The sequence below is a fragment of the Psammomys obesus genome, unplaced genomic scaffold (genome assembly GCF_907164565.1).
Source record: "Psammomys obesus unplaced genomic scaffold, mPsaObe1.curated_primary_1811, whole genome shotgun sequence".
NCBI lineage: Eukaryota > Metazoa > Chordata > Mammalia > Rodentia > Muridae > Psammomys > Psammomys obesus.
This window is the reverse complement of record NW_026596353.1, coordinates 872431-891993: the sequence shown is the minus strand read 5'-3', so window position 1 is coordinate 891993 and position 19563 is coordinate 872431. Positions and strand designations below refer to the sequence as shown.

The window sequence follows — 19563 nt, the reverse complement described above, 5'->3', positions numbered from 1 at the left end:
GACCTCTAGTCAAAACTGATTGAACCACCGTCAGCCATTCACCAGGAGTTAGGAAGCCTCCCTCCGCCATACTTTCCAACAGGGAGATGGTAAAGGGAGCGTTAGGCCCATAAGTCCTGACAGCCGAGTTAAGTTTTTCTAATTTTTTGAAGCGAAGCCGGCGATAATCACCGGGCTCGCCCATGGGGGAGTCACGGTTTACTATTTCCTCATCCTCATTATCATCAGTTGCGCTTTCGCCAGAGGAGCCGTCAGCCTCAGACTGGGGCAGGGTGTTGAATGAGGGGTAGAGGCGCGGGGGGCGGCCGAAGACCCAGACTGTTGGTCTTGACGAGTCTGAGAGCGGGTGGTTACAGGGAAGGCAAGCTGGGGAGGGGTTCGAGTGGAGGTAGGATTGATCGGAGGGTTGACCGGAGAAGGTTCAGGAGGAGGCTGAATTGGAGGTATGGGAGGGAAAGGGTTTGTAAAGGCTGAACAGCGAGTCGTGAGACGGGAGAGTTGCTGTTGAAGATGGTGGATTTCTGTAAGGTCCCTGACCTGGGCGGAGACACGAGATCGAATTTCTGAAAGGGAAGTCGAAGGAATGGTTGGGAAGGTTGGCAGAGTAAGAGGAACAGTAGCGGGGAAAGGCGCAGGGGGAGCAGAGGCGAGCGGGGGATCGTCATCATGATAATGGGCGGCCTCATCCTCGAGAGTTGCGGCGTCTCCAGGATCAAGGGGGTCAGGATTTTGAGAGGGAAGAGGCTGAGTGGGCACCACTCTGTCCCGCCCCGCAGGACTTAGTTATTCGTGGGGGCGAAGGGGGTCAATCCTGGAAAAGATGGGCGAGAGAGAGAAAGAACACAGCAGACGGATGCCGGTCAAGTGTCAGCTTTATTGAGCTTTGGTGTTTCTTTTAAAACACAGTTCTGGCAGGGCGGGGGAGAGGGGCGAGAAAGGGAAGTAGTAGTAGAAAAATACCAAGGCCCTTGGTGGGAAGTCCCCAAGGCTAAGAAGGTGGGTTAAAGAGTTACAAGGCCCGGAGATAACATCGGTGGTCACGGATGTGTCCCAAAGCAAACAGTTTCGGGAACAATGGGTCTTAAGAAACTATGGCCTGCTGGCGTCCGGTGCTTATCCGGCAGGTCAGGCCCTTAGGGAGGGTCCCAGGGCTTAGTTCCCAACATGGGAGTGTGTAAAATGCTGTCTTTTGGTTATTACATGGCTATTACATTCATGAACTCACAGTATTTGTGGTCACCCTCACAGGTGAAGCCGGCCAGGATCCTAGCGTTGATGGGGTAGCTGTCTCCAGTCTTCACTCCTTGCTGAGGAGCTATTGACACTGACAACTTCTAGGGAAGGAGAATAATTTTCTTTGATGAAGTGGCTATGTCCCTGTGCTTCATGTTCACTTCCGTGTTCAGTGCTAACTGGATTTCGTGGGTTGGAAAAGGAAAATGGAGTAATATGATCATAACTCACTGTATACATGAAGGTATTATCAAGAATCATGAAAAATAACAAGCAAAATTTTCTTCTATCATAGATAGGCAATATAACTCAGAACTCAAAACTCTTGATCTTTAGCTTTGAGTTTTCCAAGTACATGCCATCTCCCATCGGAAACCAGGAAACTGCTATATATTTTATATTTAACCCTTTGATTCTGTGTTCATCGTTACATATGGGCTGCCTGAAGATTTTATTTTTGGTGTATCATTTTACTCTCTATACTGTTATTTTGCAAATTGATGGAAAGCATTCTCTTATGCTATGGATTGTGCATTTTCATGAACACTAGGAAGTCAAGTGATTATGAAGTGTTTCCATATTTAGAATTTCTCTCCAGTGTGAGATTTTCCATGTTTGTTAAAGGAAACAGAAGACTGAACATTTTTCTGTATTACATCCACAAGTTTTTCTCCAGTGTGAATGCTGACATGGTATCAAAGGGAACTAGGTTCAATGAAGGCATCCCACATTGCATACAAACCTTGGTTTTCTTTCCAGAGTCACTTATGTCATGTGTATGAAAGGAATCAGTGCAACTGGTTTCCCTTCATTTATTATGTAACAGAATTTATGTTTGCTGTTAGTCTTTTCATGTTTCCGAAAGCTACAGTAACAACCAAAAGTTTCCCCACAATGCTACAAACATAGGGTTTTTCTACCATATCAATTATATCATGTCTGTGATGGGAACTGGACAAAGTGAAGGATTTCCCACATTGCTTACACACAGGCCTTCCCACACTCCTTACACACAAAAGGTTTCTCTCCTGTGTGGATTCTGCTATGTATCTGAAGGGAACTGGAATGGTGAAGGCTTTCACATAGCTCCATGAGTAGGTTTTTTTCTCCAGTATGAGTTATTTTATATATTTGCAGGTGGCTAGAACGAGTGTGGGAAACCACACTGCTTACATAAGTGAGGTCTCCCTTCAGTGTGACTTCTTTCATGGATGAGAGAATAGCTGGACTGAACAATGGCTTTCCACTCTGCTTACATACATACGGTTTTTCTCCTGTGTGACTTCTTTCATGTATTTGCAGGTGGCTAGAACAAGTGAAGGTTTTCCCACATTGCTTACACATGCAGAGTTTTTCTTCTGTGTGACTTTTTTTGTGTATTTGAAGGTAGCTGGATTAGGTGAAGGCTTTCCTACAATGCTTACACACATAGGGTGTCTCTCCAGTATGACTTCTCTCATATTCTTGAACATACTGTGTCATTGTTTACATTCATATTCATGATTTCTCTTTCTAGTGTGAATCCTTTTATTATTTTGAAGAGAATGAAGGTTGCCACACCCACTCCAGTGCCACCAGAGTGGCATGTCAATAGACTGTGCTACAGGGCGGGAGACACACTTTCTTCGGAAATTCGCTCCCTGGAGGTCCCTGGCAGACTCTTCCCGCCTGGCAAAGAGACATATTCTGAGATTTCTGTGCTTTTCGGGCACGGTCTTGGGAATGGAATTTTAAATTCTTTGATCTTTCTCTGTGACTCCTGAAACAGCACAACTAATTTTATAAAGAAATTTATTACTAGTAGATTATTAAAAGCTTTAATAAAAATAATATGTAAAAGGAATAAGTTTAAGAAAAGTAATGAATTAGATTTAGTATTAATAGGCATTAAGAATAGTGAAAAAATAATAGGCTCCTTCTTAAGGAAAAGTAGCATGAGAAGTACAGCTGGTGGGAGTTTCCCCTCCCTTCATGAAGCGCCTTGTTTCTAAGGAAGATCATAAATCTTTAGCAGGACATAAGGGAGGATGGTTGACAAAGGTGTGTTTAGACTTTGGCAAGTATTCGACTTGGCTCGGAGGACTATTACAGCTCCTGACTTTCTTCTTCACTAGTCAGTGATAATGAAACCATAGTTTGAGGTTTTTGTTTCTTGTTTGCGTTGATCAGAAAGTTTCTAGGCAAAGATTTCTTGTGGGCACTGCCCTATGTTAAAACATAAACTTTGTATCCTTGGTAAAAGTCTGAATGTTCTGGAAAGCATGCCAATTTTAAGGTGCTTCCTTGTGAGATCACTATAAAAATACTAGCTTGACTTCAGTAAAATTGCAGCAGATTCCAAAGCCTCACTGTTCTGTCTGTCAATTCGCCAAATCCCTGTCTTCCTGTCCAAAGCCTTGTTCTCCCGCAGACGCCAGGAGCTCGACTGGGCTGGTCCATGGCAAAGGTATTTAAAGGCTTTATCACACTGTTTACAGACATGGGGTTTCTCTCCCGTGTAAATTTTTTCATGCTTCAGAAAGCTTTGGGGAGAACTGAGAGGCTCCCCACATTCTTTACATTTGTGTGGCTTCTCTCCAAGTTCCTTATACTCACACATTTGGCAGCTACTCTGACCCCTACAGAGCACATTCAGGGACGAATGGCCAATGATGTCTTCTCCACAAACATGGCTTTTCTCTAGTTTTCTGGCTCACCACCAGATCTGGAATTTCACTGAAATTCCCATTGACTATCATCATATCCACAAAGCTTCTCTACTACTGTAACAAAGTGCAGAACTTTACAAAATGATTTTACATTTATTTAAAGGTAGAAGATTTACTCTTTTACAGTAAGTGTAAGCTTTATATTTATATTTTATATATTTGTGTTTATAAATATATTAAATATAAATATATTAAAATATAGAATATAGAAAAATAAATTATATGTTGTATAGTTATACATTTTATATTTTTTATGTATTTATATTTATATTTTTATTTAAAATTTTGAATTACGAATGCTCAGTCTGTAGGTACATTTAAAGATATTTTGAAAATAAATCAATCTGAAGCTTAGCTTACTTTATTCTGTTTGTTTTAAATATTTTCTGAAATTTCAAGTTTCCTGAGAAGCATTATTTTTTCTTGTGAGTGCAAATTACCTTAGATTTCCCCCAGGATTTTTGTACTCATTTTCAGTGTTCTGCTCTCCCAATTTCTGTCCTAAAAGTAGACCCAGAAAACCCATTATGAGGTATTGTGCAAAACATGATTCAAGTTCTTTTTACATTGTGGCTATATCAAGTTGATTCATCTAAGTACGCCATTCTCATATTCTAAGTCATAGAACAGCAATGATGGACAGTAGATATTGTTCTCTGAGTGAAGAAATTCTATCTCCCTTACTTATAGCATGCGGGTTCTCTCATTATAACTCTATAGAGATTTCCCTATGAAGGAGTCAGCAAAGTCCACTTCTCCAGGGACATCCTCAAAGGTCCTGACTCCTAAAACACACCACACATACTTTCAGGAGAAAGGGAGAGACTGGCAGCTTTTTGGACCTATACTCATTTCATGGAAAATACTCATGATGCCACGAACTCCTGATGTAATATAACACTGATTGTTATATTATGCTCACTATTGAAAGACCCCCGGAGGGTATCTTCCGTCTGAGAGACCCCCTCCCAAGGAACAACGAGGCCAGGCGTTCAGATGCAATCAGCAAGAGGCTTTTATTTTAATACATGGGTACCCGGGGCAGCAGAGTCTCTCGGAGGACTTGCGCGCCCTCTGGGGGGAAAGCTGGGTTTTTATAGGGTTTTAGAGCAGAAGCACGGGTACAGAAGCGAGAAGCATGGTTACAGGGAGCTGATTGGTACATTTACATGAGACCACAATTTGAGTCAGAGTTTGGCAGGGACACCAGGATTCCAGGAACTGGGTGGTCGAGACGGTCACGATGACCCCTTAACTTGGGCCGCCACCTGTTGTTTTTCTTAGGACTCTTATCTCAACTGGAACAATCTCACAGATATCCCATGAGGGTGATTAACACAAACTGTTTTTAGCTCGACTGGGGCAGCCTGACCGCAGATATGACACAGCTGGGTTTCTCAGTAATTTTCCAGTTCCCCACCTAGCCTACAGTTTCTCAAAACAGTGGTGTCCCACAAAATGGCGTTAGCTATGTTTAACTTAGGGTGAGGCGGGGGTCTTTCACTATCACAAAGCTTTTCTCGTGCTAGACTTGAACATTCCCTTGAAAAAAATAACAGAATTATGACATCTGATGAGTTGCGGTAAGTTTCTGGGTCGTCCCTAAGTTTTCGCTGCGTAGGTATGCAGCGTCTACCACTCAGCACACACAAGTGTTAATCCTACTCGTCCAGAGACTTCACAGCATCAGCCGCAGTGTTCTCACAGCCCTATCTCTTTTACTTGTATCTAGATGATGGGCCTCATCAACATATCTGCCAAGAGGAGTTTGATTTTCCAAACACGTCTTGTATTTGTTTTACTAGCTTCCACTCTGAAAGTTGTAACTTGTTTTAAATGCTCAGTGGAGACAACCTCCTTGCTCAGCCTCCAATCTGCCTGGAACCATGTGTTTAATGAGCTTTTTCTAGGACACATTTTCACCTCTTGTCACAACTTACTTGAGATATGTACATTTTCTATGATTACACTAAGAAACAACATTTGGAATTGTGAACATAATATCTAATAGTTCAAAAGAAATTAAATGATACCTAAGATTAAAGAAAGTTTTCTTTTTTCACAAAGCCAGGTTGATACAGAGCAAGTTTCAGACAAGTAAAAGCTTAGGTCCAGGTACACACCTATGATACCAGCAATTGTTGGGCCAGATTCGCAAGACCCCAAAAGACCAACACCAGGAGTGGAGCCCGTTGCATGAGGATCTTTTTATTACAAGCTAGCTTGGGCTCATATCCTCATCGCCAGAGCGGTTGAGAGCAAAAAGCCTCGAACTCAGGTTAGGCTGGTGATTTAAAGAGTCCAGTCCCTCCCAGCATGCCCAAAGCAGGGGTATCCCTGGCTGGCAAGTGTCTATTGGTTGAAACACAAAGGGGATGCTGCATTTTGAATTGATTGACTATAAGAAGGCCCAAAAAAACATTCCTAGGGGCTGGTTTCCTAGCAATTGTATCTCTAGTGGGCAGGAAAAGACTGCAGTAAGGCTAGTTCTTCCCCTCGGGGCATTAAGGCTAGTTGTTCCCTGAAGGTGGCTGGACATGTCTCCACCTGGCTGGCCTTAGTTCAGTCTTGTGCTTTAAACTTTAAACCAATACCCAAAATTCTTTTGTCTCTCACACTCAGGAGAAAGAGGCATGAAGATCTCTGAGTTCTAGTCAGTTCTGTTTAGGGCAGTTCAGTTGAGTCAGTGAGTTGAGAGGCAGTGCAGTGGAGCTGAGTTCCTATAGTTTAGTTTGTGGAAGTCGGAGGCAGTTTTAATGGGAGAGTTTTACAGGGAGAGGTTGAAGAGAGAACAAGGTAGACACAGGTGAAGACAGACTGAGCCAGAGAATAAGAAGCAGCCAGAAGATTAGAGCAGATTGCTACAGTTAGTTTGAAGCTGAGAGACCAAAAGACTAAAAGTCAGCAGTTACTATTAAAGTTTAAGGCCTGAACTAGGTGGGTGGAGAAGTCCAGCCATGCCCTGAGAGGAAGACCCTGCCTTACTGCATTCTTTCCCCACTCACTAGAGATACAGTTGCTAGGAAACTGGCCCATCCTCTTGGGGGGGGGCACCATATCATTAATGGTCTGGGGACCTTCCTATAGTCAATCAATTCAAAATGCAGCATTTTGACTAACAGATGCTTGCCAGGTAGGAATCGCCCCTGCCATGGGCATGCTGGGAGGGACCAGAATCTTTAAATCACCCAACTAACCTGAGCACAGGGCTCTCAGCTCTCACCGCTTCGGCGGTGGGGGGTGTGGGCCCAAGCTGCAGCTTGTAATGATTTATAATAAAAAGAACCTCATGTATTTACAGTGGAGTCTAGTTATTCCTGGTCTTTTGGGATTTGTGAACTGGGCAGAACAAGGCCAAGCAGAGAAATTTAGTGAGAAACTGTGAGAAGCCAGGTTGAACCAGTCAGCTTGGAGAGGAGTTTGATCCAGAACAGCTGAGTTGAACCAGCCAGCCAGAGTTCAGAAGGAGCTAGAAAGCATGAGCCTATTCATCAGTAAGTCTCAGAGGCTGAAAACATTCTAGGCTTAGATTGTAAAGTGGCTAGAAGCTTCCAGGACTAGGCCTAGGCTAGCATACAGAAGAAGCCTCCAAGATGACAATTACAGCAGTAGAATAAAAGTTACTTTTACAGTTGCAGAGAAGATTTTGACTTTCTAACATAGTGGAATGTTGTGTTATGTGTTGGGAGCGGGTGGTCTGCCAGGCTGCTTTGGTATTTAGATCTCAGCAGAAAGACTGCTTTTGCCCTGGCCTTCACTGGAGTCAGTGATAAGCTACCAAGTCTATCTTCTTTTGTTTGAGACAGCAGGTAGGATGTCTAGTCAAGGTCACACCTTTTGTTTGACTTCCTTGTACTAAGGTGCTTTTGCTCTGATTTAAAAGGGGATTACTAAAATAAAGTGTCTCTCGGAAAGATCTCATGTGTAATGTGTTGGTTTATTAATTTTTCTTTCAATCCTCACTCCCGACTCAAGAACTGTTCAATCCTGCCAGCAGGCTCCAGCAGTTATGCATACACAGAAAACAGATTAATGATAGAATAGGTACTGCAAAATGATATCAGGGCTCAAGAGCACTTTAAGAAGTGTGGGTCAAGGATAAACTAGCATCTAATTGGATACTGTATTACATTCAGCTCTATTTCATGTCCAGTAATCAACTCACTGTATAATGAAATAAAAACAATGAAACTTTTCTAATGCTTTGAAATGTCAGTCAAGTTTTTAGGATGCAATAGAGAATTTTCTTATATTAAAAACAAGTTGTGGGCTGGAGAGTTGGATCAGTGGTTAAGAGCACCGTCTGCTCTTCCAAAGGACCCGGGTTCAATTCCCAGCACCCACATGGCAGCTCACAACTGTCTGTACCACCAATTCCAAGGAATCTGACACCTTCACACTAATACACATAAAATAAAAAATTAAATAAATTTAAAAAAATAAATAAAAAATCCAGATTACAAGTGGATCTTCCCACTTAAAAAAAAAAAAAAAGAAGTTGCATTGGTGCATGTCTTTAATCCCAGAACCTGGGAGGCAGATGCAGGCAAATTCTGTGGGTTCAAGGTCACAGCCTGGTCTACACAGGGAATTTCACACCAGTCAGGGCGATGTAGTGGTATCCTGGAGAGAGCAAGCCAGTGAGAAAGTGAGAGTGAAGATGAATGAATCAAGGAGAGCGGTGGCAGTGGATGAAGGATGGTCACAGAGCTGGCTGCAGGAGCTGTCACTCTGGCCTGACTGCAGTTCTGGCCAGCTAGTGTGACCTCTCCCAGACAGTTTCCACATTCAAGAGAGGAGCTGGACCCAAGTCCCAGACTATAATATATCCTTGGAGAAAAAAAAAAAATATATATATATATATATATATTTATATCGATATATATATATATCTCCTTGGAGAGAATGACCATGGTGGATTATGCTGAGATTTGGCAGTCATGAGGTCTATATGGGTCAATAAAGCTGTTCAGCAGGAAGTAAAATCTTTGTTACTTGGCAGCCTCTCAGGTTCCCGCAGAGGAAGCTCTTTTGGGGCTAGTGAGCCCTGTGACATCATGGATGAGATGAAATGGGAAGAAGATCATCTCCAATAAACAAACAAACAAATAGATGCAAGAGGCCCAACAAAGAGGACTTGGTCAGTGTTAGAAAAGAGTATCTCATCATATCTGGCTAATGTTAGTCAGTCTTTCTCTCTTTTTTTCCTGAGACAGGGTAGCCTTGGCTGTCCCCAATTCACTTTGGAGAACAGGCTGGCCTTGAACTCACAGAGATTCACTGCCCCGGCTTCCCTGGATGCTGGGATTACAGGCGTGCACCACCGTTCCTGGCTCGTTGCTAGTCTGCACAGCAGTCCTGACCCTTTAACATATGGCTATTCCCGAGAGGTCAGACCCCACAGCCTAAAGAAATCAGGCACTTCCTCAGGCAGCTCTCCCTCTGGGACTGTTCAGAAGTGGCTTTCTGCTGTGGTTTTCACAGCCTCTAATTTATGGTTGCCAATTAATTACCTGGCCACTCCATATTCCTTGTTGTTGGGCTTCTCAAAGTGAATCACAGGGTGTAAGGTTTACTGCTGCAGAGTAGAACAGCCGGTTTCCTTTATTCATGGTCTTTCTCTGAAGGCTCTGCCCCATCTCCAAACATAATGTACTGTTCCTTTCTAACACTCTTCCCAATCAAGGCCAAATCCTGCTCTGAGGCTCTTTATCCCAACAGAACTTATTTGTGGAGAGCAAGTATGTGGTATCGCCTTTCCTGATCTGCTGCTTCTCTTTCTTCTGTATTTAACACTAAAGACATTTTGAAATTTTCTTTGATTTGTAGAAATGCTTGGGCAGTCAAATAAATACCTAGTGGATCCCATTTTATATCAATGAGGATAAAGTTCAGCCAATTAAATAATATCACGTGATGACTACAGAAGAGTTATTCAGGAATAAAAATTGACATGGGATTGGGTCTGTAGCTCAGTTGGTAGGATGCTTGCCTAGAATGCATGAGTCCTCAGGTTTGATTCCCAGTACTGTTAAAACCCCGGGGTAGTGATGTGCTCATACAATCCCAGCACTTGAAAGGTGGGTATAAAAGTATCAGAAATTCAAAGTCAAAGCTTGGCTATAAAGTAAGTTTATAGACAGCTTAGGATATGTAAGATTTAGTCTCAAAAAAAAAATTGTTGCTGCAGTGACCCACAGCCAAACATTAGAGCTCAGGGAGTCCTGTGGTAGAGTTGGGGGAAGGATTGAGGGAGCATGAGGGGTCAAGGACTCCACAAGACCTGCAAAGTCAACTAACCTGGGCCCACTGACACGGAACCACCAAAAAGCATGCATGGGCTGGACGTAGGCCCTCTGCACACATGTAGCAGATGTGCAGCCGGTCTTCATGTGGGTCCCCCTAAGACCTGGAGGGGGTCCTCTCTGACTCTGATGCCTGACTTTGAATCCCCTAACTGGGATGCCTTGTCTGGCCTCAGTGGGAAAGGACACACCTAGTACTCTATACTAGTACTGTATAGGACTTACTGTGCCAGGCAGGGTTGCCACCCACGGGGGACTTCCTCCTTCTCTGAGGAGAAGGGATAATGGAGAGAGAAGTGGGGGGGAGGGACTGAGAGGAAAGGAGGTTGCTATCAGGATGTAAAGTGAATAAATACATTAATGGGTTGTGGAGAGCTGCTTTGTTATTTATTGAAAAACATGTTTTCACCCTGGCCTTCACCTTGAGACTGAGAAAAGAGGAAGTTTTATCAGGTTCCTTAAAACTTGTGTGACCTTGGACCATCTCTGCTATAGGGAAGTAGTTTTAGAAAACAAGTTTGGCAGTTCCTCGAACTTCTATTTGTATTGATGTGGCTTGTTTTGTTTTGCCTATAAAAAGGAAATTGTGGAATAAACACCCTGCAGCCCTCTTGATCCGCTCCCGTATGTAGTGTATCTTGCTCTAATTATTTCAATCCTCATTCCCCACTCAGGTACTGTGGTCTCCAGCAAAGTAAAATCACTGCTACATTTGCAAATTTGCTTTACTTTAAGCCTTTAAACCTGACAACTTAAAGTCCAGTCATTTCCAAAAGAACATTTGCTACTGGAAAAAGGTATAGAGGTGACAGCAATTTTTACCCAAGAGTGAAAATTAGCCTGAAAACCCTCAAGTACCATATGTACAGAGATGAGGACAATTGAAAGGGTCTTGCCTCCGGTTGTCAGAAGGGAAAGACAGTCACATCATACTCTGTAGAGGAATAATCTACAAGAGGATATTACAATTTTAAACCTAAGAGCTACCAAAGACGTAAATGTGCTCAGGAAAAACAACTGCTCTTTGAGAAGTCCACACTCACATTTGAGTATGTCTCCGTCTGTCCATGCACTTTTCTATTAATCTCCGTGCTTAAGATCTACATTAACAGCTGGACTTCAGGGCACACACCAGTAATCCCAGAACTCGGGGAGGCAGAGGCAGGCGGGTCTCTGCAAGTTTGAGGCCTGCCTGGTCTACAAAGCAAGTCCAGGACATCCAGGCCTACACAGAGAAACCCTGTCTCAAAAAAAAAAAAAAATCTATATTAAACATGTCTCTTGGGTCTGGATAGATGGATAAGGGTGCTTGAACCCAAATAAGGGTCAGGGGTCGGCACAGACTGGGACCTCAGGGCTGCAGGGGCAGGGAAGGGTCTCTGGAGCTTGCCTGCTGCCTGCATAGCCACAGGGTCAGAAAGAAACCCTGCCTCTCGGGAATACGGAGGGCCTCCGGGCACGCCGGGACGGAAAGTCTCCTGCAAGAACTGTCTCTTAAACCTCTGGCCCTCCAACTCTGCTGCACATCATCCACCTTGGAAATTCTTTTCTTTGGAGAAGCCGCGAATTCCGCTCTTCTGACTGGAGGTAGCTGAGGGGGCCCGGGCTCCGCGGCGATAGCCGAGGCCCGCTCCAGGCCCCGGCGAGCGCGGCTGCGCACAGGGCGCGGGGAGGCCGCCCGGGACCCTGGCGCCTGCGCAGCCCTGCCCGCTGGCCTCGCGCCCACGCCCGTGCCCGGGCCGCGGCACCCCCACGGCTGGCGCTCACACGGCTCAGACACCCACAGCGGAGCGAGAAAGATGGCGCCTGAGGAACTTCCGCTCTGCGCGCCGGCGAAGTCCGCAGATCAGCCCCTGAGCCTAAGTGACGAATGTTATCGTCCCACCCCTTACGGACGCAACCACTCCCTCTCTTGACAACCACACTAACGAAAATGTTATAATAAAACACAACATTTCATTAATACATGCTAATGAAAACATTAAAAGCAATGCATTCCAGCAAGTAAGGAAAGCTGCAGCAGTCCTTCCGCAAAGGAAAGCTGGCACATAAAGTCTTTACGGGAGCGAGGTTTATAAAGCCATGACCAGCCCTGGAGGTGGAACAACATTAGAAACAATACAGTTTATGCAGATCTAAACATAGGCCCTTAAAAGAAAGGGGAGGCTTACATTCAATGCCTCCGGAGGGACAGGGTGGGAGAGGAGGCGGGGGCGGGGGGGGGGGAGGGAGAGAAGGGCAGGCAGAGGTGACAGACTGACTTTGAGAAGAAAAAGGGTAGGGGTAGGCAGAAGAGCCTCAGAGAGCAGTTTTCATCTCTGGCCTAAACCCCCAGCTATCTATCTGGACTACTCTCCAGAACAAATGGGAAGGTCTGATTTTTAAAATAACCTTTTAGGGGGCAGGAACTTTCATATCACGTGATTTGGTTCAGCATATTGTGCATGGCAAGGAGCATGCTAGAGCCAGATACTATAGAGAACTGTCAACTCACAACACACTGTTTCTTATCTCTGTAGCAGCATAGCTGCAGAGAAGCTATGGGAGCAGGCTGGCAAAAACCAGCCGCAGCACCTTCTGGGTACTTCCTTCTCTCTTGTCCCAAACTGGCCCATCTTGGGGTATGTCGGGTCTCAAAGAAACCCCGGACAAATGTTAACTGAGATGCCTAGTAACATACCAAAGCAGACACGGGCGAACTCTCCCAGCATCACTCAGTATCTGAGGCTCCTCCCAGCTCTTCTCCGCCCCTACCCTAAACCTCTCCTGGCCAGGGGCTGGGCTAGCTTCTGCTTGTTAAAACCTCAGCCATCTTTGTTCTGTGAGCTCCTGGATCTCTCTTGGTCCACTTCCCCCAATCTCCCCTCTTGCTCTCCCCAGCCTTTGTTCTTGAGGCCCAGTTCAGTCTTCTGACCATGCTCAGTCTGGACCCTTTCAGGTGCCTTTGACTGATTTCTCCCCCATACCTACAATAACCCTCAACCTAAGAGCCTTCATGTCCTCATTTTTATTCAGGGAGTAATTGCACTCAAGTAATTGCACCTTACTCTTCAAACAACAACAACAAAACCTTACTCTTGACTTTCAGGGGGTGCATTTTAGTCGTTCCTTCTGGAATTGGCCTCTCAGAAATGAAGATATTCCAGAGACACGTCTTTCAATCTGTTGACTAATGAAATGATGGTCCTCAAGAAATAATTTTTCCAAGAATCTTATATTTGGCAAATGAAAAGGTATCATTCAGAGAGAGATTTGTCAGACCACCTTTTAGGACTAGTCTGCTGTCCAATGAAAGACCTGAGGTTGCCCAGTTGTCACGGGTAGTTTCAGTTGTCAATTTAGCACACCTGAAAAGTAGAAACCTCAATGAAAAATTGCTGCCATCATACAGTGGGCATCATCTTCCTACTAACTAATGTAGGACTACTGAGCCCACTGAGGGTACCATCTCTCTTTAGAATCCGGAGAATTAAAAACCTCTGTGTGTGTGTATGTGTCTCTGCACTGAGGCCAGAGAACATGGAGACAGGGTCTGATAGACAGGAAGCCCGGGCATCTTCTGGATCTGCCGCTCTCTATTGAGATCACTAGTGTTTGTGGCTAAGCTCAATTTTTTTTTTAAGATTGATTTATTTATTATGTATACAACTAGACTGACTGGCCAGCAAGCGCCCGTAATCTCCCTGCATTGTCACTGCTTTTAGCAATGGCATTACAGGCATGTTTGGCCACATTTGGCTTTTCACATGGGTACTGGGAATCTGACCTCAGGTCCTGATGCTTAGCCAGTAAGCCATCTTCTCAGCCCAATTAAAAAAATGTTAGAGATCCATTAAACACAATTACTTTAAAACTACATAAAAATTGCATATTAGAAAGACATTTCAATTCAACATTTTAAATTAAAAGCAGAAAAAGCTATTAACTGAATTTACTAATATTGAAATTAGGATTAAGCACATAAGATGAGGTAAACTTTATTAAATAATTTCACTGAAACATCTATTTTCAAGAATAAAATTACGAGCACACAGTTTGAGTTAGCTAACCATGCGGCACTGACACACATGTAAACACCAGAACATTTCTCTGCAGTGTGCGATTTCTACAGCATTCCACACGAATTACTAAACTAGGCTCCTCCCACTAGCTATGGTAACAGAATCCTAGTGCAGCAGCCTTTTATGCCGTGCGCCACAAATGACACTTCTACCTACGTGTATAAGGTTTTGACGGTGTATTTGATATACTGGTCAAATGAAGACTTACAGATTTCTTCTACGCAATGTTCGTAATACAGTGTGTTCTCGTGTGTGTGTGATGTGCATGCATGTGTAGAGCAGTGTGCATGCGTGTGTGACTGCACACTGTACTCGCATGGAGAGGCCAAAGGTTGGTGTTAGTGCCCGAGCCTTCCTTAATCCCTCTCTGCTTTATTTTTTGAGAGCTCTCTCACTGGACCTGAAGAGATCTGCGCAGACCAGCTGACCAGCAAGCCTCAGGGATTCCCCTGCCTCCCTAGCACTGGGATTACAGGCACGTGCCATCATATCTGACTTTTAGATGGGTGCTGAGGACTTAAACTCAGGGTCTCGGGCCTCTGGGACAGGCACTATACAGACTGATGTCTTCATCCCCATAGGGTTTTTGAAAACTGTGCTGAGACAAGTAGAGAAAATCCCACATGATTTACAGATACAAGTTAAATGCATTATGTCATCAATGCTTGCTAGAAAGATCTCGTAATATGGAGCTTTTCTTTATTCTCTATTTAGAGACAGTCTCCAATGTGTCTCCATTCACGGTTTTTTAAGGGAGCCAGAACATGTTAAGGCTTATTCACATTGTTTACCATATGGATTTTTTTTTTTTTTTCAGTTATGAGATTAAAACTTATTCAAAAGGAGAAAGTCTTCCAACATAGCTTACACACAGTGCATCCTCTCATGGTATCGAAGGGAACCATGAGTACTGTAGCACTTCCCACACTGCTTACATACGTAGGGTTTCTCTCCAGTGTGAATTCTTTCATGGCATCGAAGGGAACTGTGATCAGTGAAGGCTTTCCCACAGAACCTACACACATACGGCTTCTCTCCCCTATGGATTCTCTCATGGCGTTGAAGAGAACTGTGGTAAGTGAAGGCTGTCCCACACAGCTTACACACATAGGGCTTCTCTGCCCTGTGAATATTTTCGTGGCAACGAAGAGAACTGTGATACATAAAGGCTTTCCCACACTGCTTACACACGTAGGGCTTCTCTCCGGTGTGTGTCCTTTCATGGCAATGAAGGGAGCTGTGAAAGGTGAAGGCTTTCCCACACACCCTGCACTGACAAGGCTTCAATCCACTGTGAATTCGTTCATGCTTTTTCAGTGCACTGCTCAACACAAAGGCTTTCCCACACTGCTTACACCCATAGGCTCTCTCGCCACTGTGAATCTGTTCGTGGTATCGAAGAGCGTTGTGATGCATGAAGCTCTTCCCGCACTGCTTACACGCATACGGCTTCTCCCCACTGTGGACCCTCTCATGGCATTTCAGAGAGCCGTGGCGGCTGAACGCTTTCCCGCACAACTTACACAGATAAGGTTTTTCTCCACTGTGAATTCTCTCATGACACTGGAGAGAACTGCAGTCAATGAAGGCTTTCCCACATACTTTGCATTCATAGGGTTTCACTCCAGTATGAATTCGTTCATGTCTTCGCAAGGCACTAGAGCAAGTGAATGCTTTTCCACACTGCTTGTATATGTAAGGTTTCTCTAAACTGTGAGCCTTTTCGTGGCACTGAAGGGAACTGTGATCACTGAAGGCTATCCCACATTGATTACATATGTATTTTATCCCATCGTTAGTTTGTGCATGACTTTCAACCTTACTTGAAGAAGGAAAAACCTTCAGAAATTGCTTGCATTCATAGGGTTTCTCTCCACTGTGGGTCCGCTCATGGCGGCGAAGGCCACTAGAATAAGTGAAGGTTTTGCCACATTGATTACATATATAAAGCTGTTCTCCAGTGTGAGTTCTTTTGTGTGTCAAGAAAGAACTGGAAGAGTGAAAGGTTCTACCACACACTTTACATATGTATGGCCCATCTTTATTATGTGTTATTATGTGCTGTGGAATACCAGCAAGAGTCAAAAAGTCTTTCCCACTCTGGTTTAAAACATAAGTTTTTTCTGTAGCATGCATTCTTTCATGTACTTGAACATAACTGTGTCTACTGAAAACTTGTCCAGTTTGCTTACATTCATAAGTTTTCTCTTCAGTATGAGTCTTCATATGTTCCAGAAAGCATTGGAGAGAATTAAAGACTTTCGCACATCCCTGACATGTGTCTAGTTTCTCTGCACACTCCTGGTCCTCACATAGTTTGTACCCAGTCTGAATTGTCTTTAAAATTTCATAGTCATTTCTAAGCATCCAGCCTTCTTGCTTTTTTGCTAGAATATAGATCCAGAAAAATCATTTTGAGTTAATACAACACCATAAAAAAGTATTAGATTCTAAGTAGGTTTTTGGTGTAACATGATCATGACTTGTTTATTCAGCAAAATTTCTGTTTCTGTACAAATCACAGAGCTGCACTGATCAGCAAAATTTCTGTTTTCTCATGGACTAAACAAGGCAATAAATGATCTCACCCTTACCTATGGCAGATAGGTTCCTGAAGGTTTCCTGCATCACATCTCTGTGCAGCCTTTTTTGGGAAGAATTCAGCAAAGCCCATTCCTCTGGGGTGAAGTTCACAGCCACATCCTCAAAGGACACAGACTCCTAAAAATTGACACAGTATTTTCAGGAGGAAGGACCAGACTCAGCATTGGTGATCTGGACTCAATGCATACTATGTTTATAGGCTGCTGTGCTGTTTAAATGTTCAATCCAGGTAATGTTCATCGGTGTCCTAGTTAATGCTCTTTAACAACATAATTCCGATGGTAAGATGCAACTACACTGTAAAGCAAAGGTAGATGCCTGCTATGCTGTTGGGTCACCCCTGTCAAATCTGTACTATGGTTCTGCTGTACCTCTCATAAAAAATCCTAATAGGCCAGGGATAGCAGCCCATGCCTTTAATCCCAGCACTGAGAAGGAAGAGGCAGGCAACTCTCCTTGAATTTAAGGCCAGCCTTACATAGTGAGTTCCTGGCCAGCCAGGGCTATATTTAAGTCTCTGTCTTAAAAAAAAAAAAAAGAAAGAAAGAAAGAAAGAAAGAAAGAAAGAAAGAAAGAAAGAAAGAAAGAAAGAAAGAAAGAAAAGAAAAGAAAAGAAAAATTCATTAGTCAGTATCCATAGCAGAATTAGCACCAGCTTTCTGAAGACTAATCTTAGAAATGCTTGCGGGCTGGGCACGGTGATACACACCTGTAATCCCAGCACTTGGGGAGGCAGAGGCAGGCGGATCTCTGAATTTGAGGCCAGCCTGGTCTATGGAGTATGTTCCAGGACAGCCAAGGCTGCACAGAGAAACCCTATCTTAAAAAACAAGCACTTGGAAAACTGCTTGATTCTCAAGTGTGAGAACCTCAGTTAGAACACCCTCCCCTCAAACCCATGTAAAATTGCTGGGTGTGGTGGCACATACAGTCCCAGGACTGGGGAGTGGGGCACAAGTAGATTGGTACACAGTGGTCAGCCAATCTAGTACAGGGAAAAGGACATTTCTCAAAAGATGGACAGCATCCCCAAGGAAGTCGTTCTGGCTTCTACATGCACGCACGCAGGTGTTCACATGCGCTCCTGTACCTTTGCAAACATCTTCAACCATACACATGCATTTAAAGAAAAATGCTCAGCTTTCCTTGGAGTCTGGACCTGGCATGTGGAGGCTCACCAGCTGACTGTGGAGAGGAAATCAATGTTCTAGTTAGGGCAGCAATACTGTTTAATTCACAGTGTCCTCTAAATGTCTGTTTGTTTTGTTGTTGTTGTTTGGGTTTCAAGACAGAGTTTCTCTGTGTAACTCTGGATGTTCTGAACTCACTCATAGCAATCTGCTTGTTTCTGCCTTCCCAAGTACTGGGGATTACAGGTGTGTGCCAGTGTCTACAAGATCTACTTGATCAGAATGAAAATATGCTCTGTAATAGATTAGTCTCCAATAAGCTGGTCTGAGAGACAATACAAAACAAACACTTCATCTCCCAACTTCTCCCTTAGGAAACTGTGCACATCCTCGTTGCCTGTACACAGAGAACTGCAGAAAGCTTCTGCTTGTATCTTATAGGCAATCTTAAATATTTTGAAAGACCTATGAAGGGTAAGCTACCATGATAATGTAGAGAAAAAGTGCTAAGGAAAATAGAAACGAGGGGGAATGACATTGTTAGAGGGGCTCACTGTCAGACATATTTAAGTAATATAATTATTTCTTAACACATCCAGTTGAGTAATAACCCAAAATTTTCTTTACCAGGAGATCCCTACATATAAAAAGGACATCACTTAAAGGAACTGCAAACAACTGCAGAACACACATTCTAAGACATCACATATTAGGTGATAAGGCATTAGTAAATCCAAACACACACACCCATCAACTAACTAATCAACCAAACAAAAACAAACAAAAAATCCAAACATACTCTGAAATGTTTTCTTGCATTGCATTAGATCAAAAATAGTCAACTTGCAAAATACTTAATTTGGAAAAAATATCAGGAAGACAGCTTAGTTGGTAGAGTACTTGCCACATAAGCAGAAAGAACTAATTTCAACCCCTAACACTCACATAAGAAGTTGGGCATGGTAGCACACCAGTGCTGGGGACCCGCGAGAGCTGCACTTGTGAAACCACTAGAGGAAAACAAAGTGAAGCCATCGCCTTGCAGAATGACTATAGGATAAAAAGAAAATAAATATATGAAAAGAAACCTCTACCAAATGTAACATAATATTGAAAAAGAGTTTAAATAGGACAGGGAGTTGGGAAGAGGTAGGGATTGAGGAAGAATCTAGGAGGAGTTAGGAGAAATGAAACCAAATATGATCAAAATACACCGAATGCATATATGACAGTCTCAAAGATCATTACTATGTTTTAAAAAAGAGAAGAGACTAGCAAGTAATTATGGGAAAGACAAACATTCTTGAAGTGATCCACATATATGGAGAAAACGGATTCACAATATAGCAGCCACCAACAGCGTCTTAGTTAAGGTTTCTGTCACTGTGGCAAATACAGCGACCCAAAGCACCCTGGGGAGGAACGGTACCAACCACAGTTCATCAGGAAGGAAAGTCAGGGCAGGAACTGAAGGACGGGCTGTGGAGGCTCACTGGTTACTGGCGGGCTGTGGAGGCTCACT

General features: G+C 43.6%; 1 protein-coding gene across 6 annotated transcripts in view; it reads right to left on the bottom strand.

Annotated features, from left to right (window-relative positions):
• Positions 1 to 926: 926 nt before the first annotated feature.
• Positions 927 to 19563, bottom strand: part of LOC129669154 (zinc finger protein 709-like) — a 20733-nt gene continuing 2096 nt past the window's right edge. The window contains exons 1-4 of one of the 6 annotated variants that reach the window (XM_055597262.1): positions 19475 to 19556; positions 18002 to 18096; positions 16902 to 17028; positions 13601 to 16694 (exon numbers count right to left, since the gene is read on the bottom strand). In XM_055597262.1, coding sequence (XP_055453237.1) covers positions 15172 to 16694; positions 16902 to 17028; positions 18002 to 18013 — 1662 coding nt within the window. In that variant the 5' untranslated portion in view covers positions 18014 to 18096; positions 19475 to 19556 and the 3' untranslated portion in view covers positions 13601 to 15171. The other 5 variants (XM_055597263.1, XM_055597264.1, XM_055597265.1 and 2 more) reach the window with 5 other exon arrangements.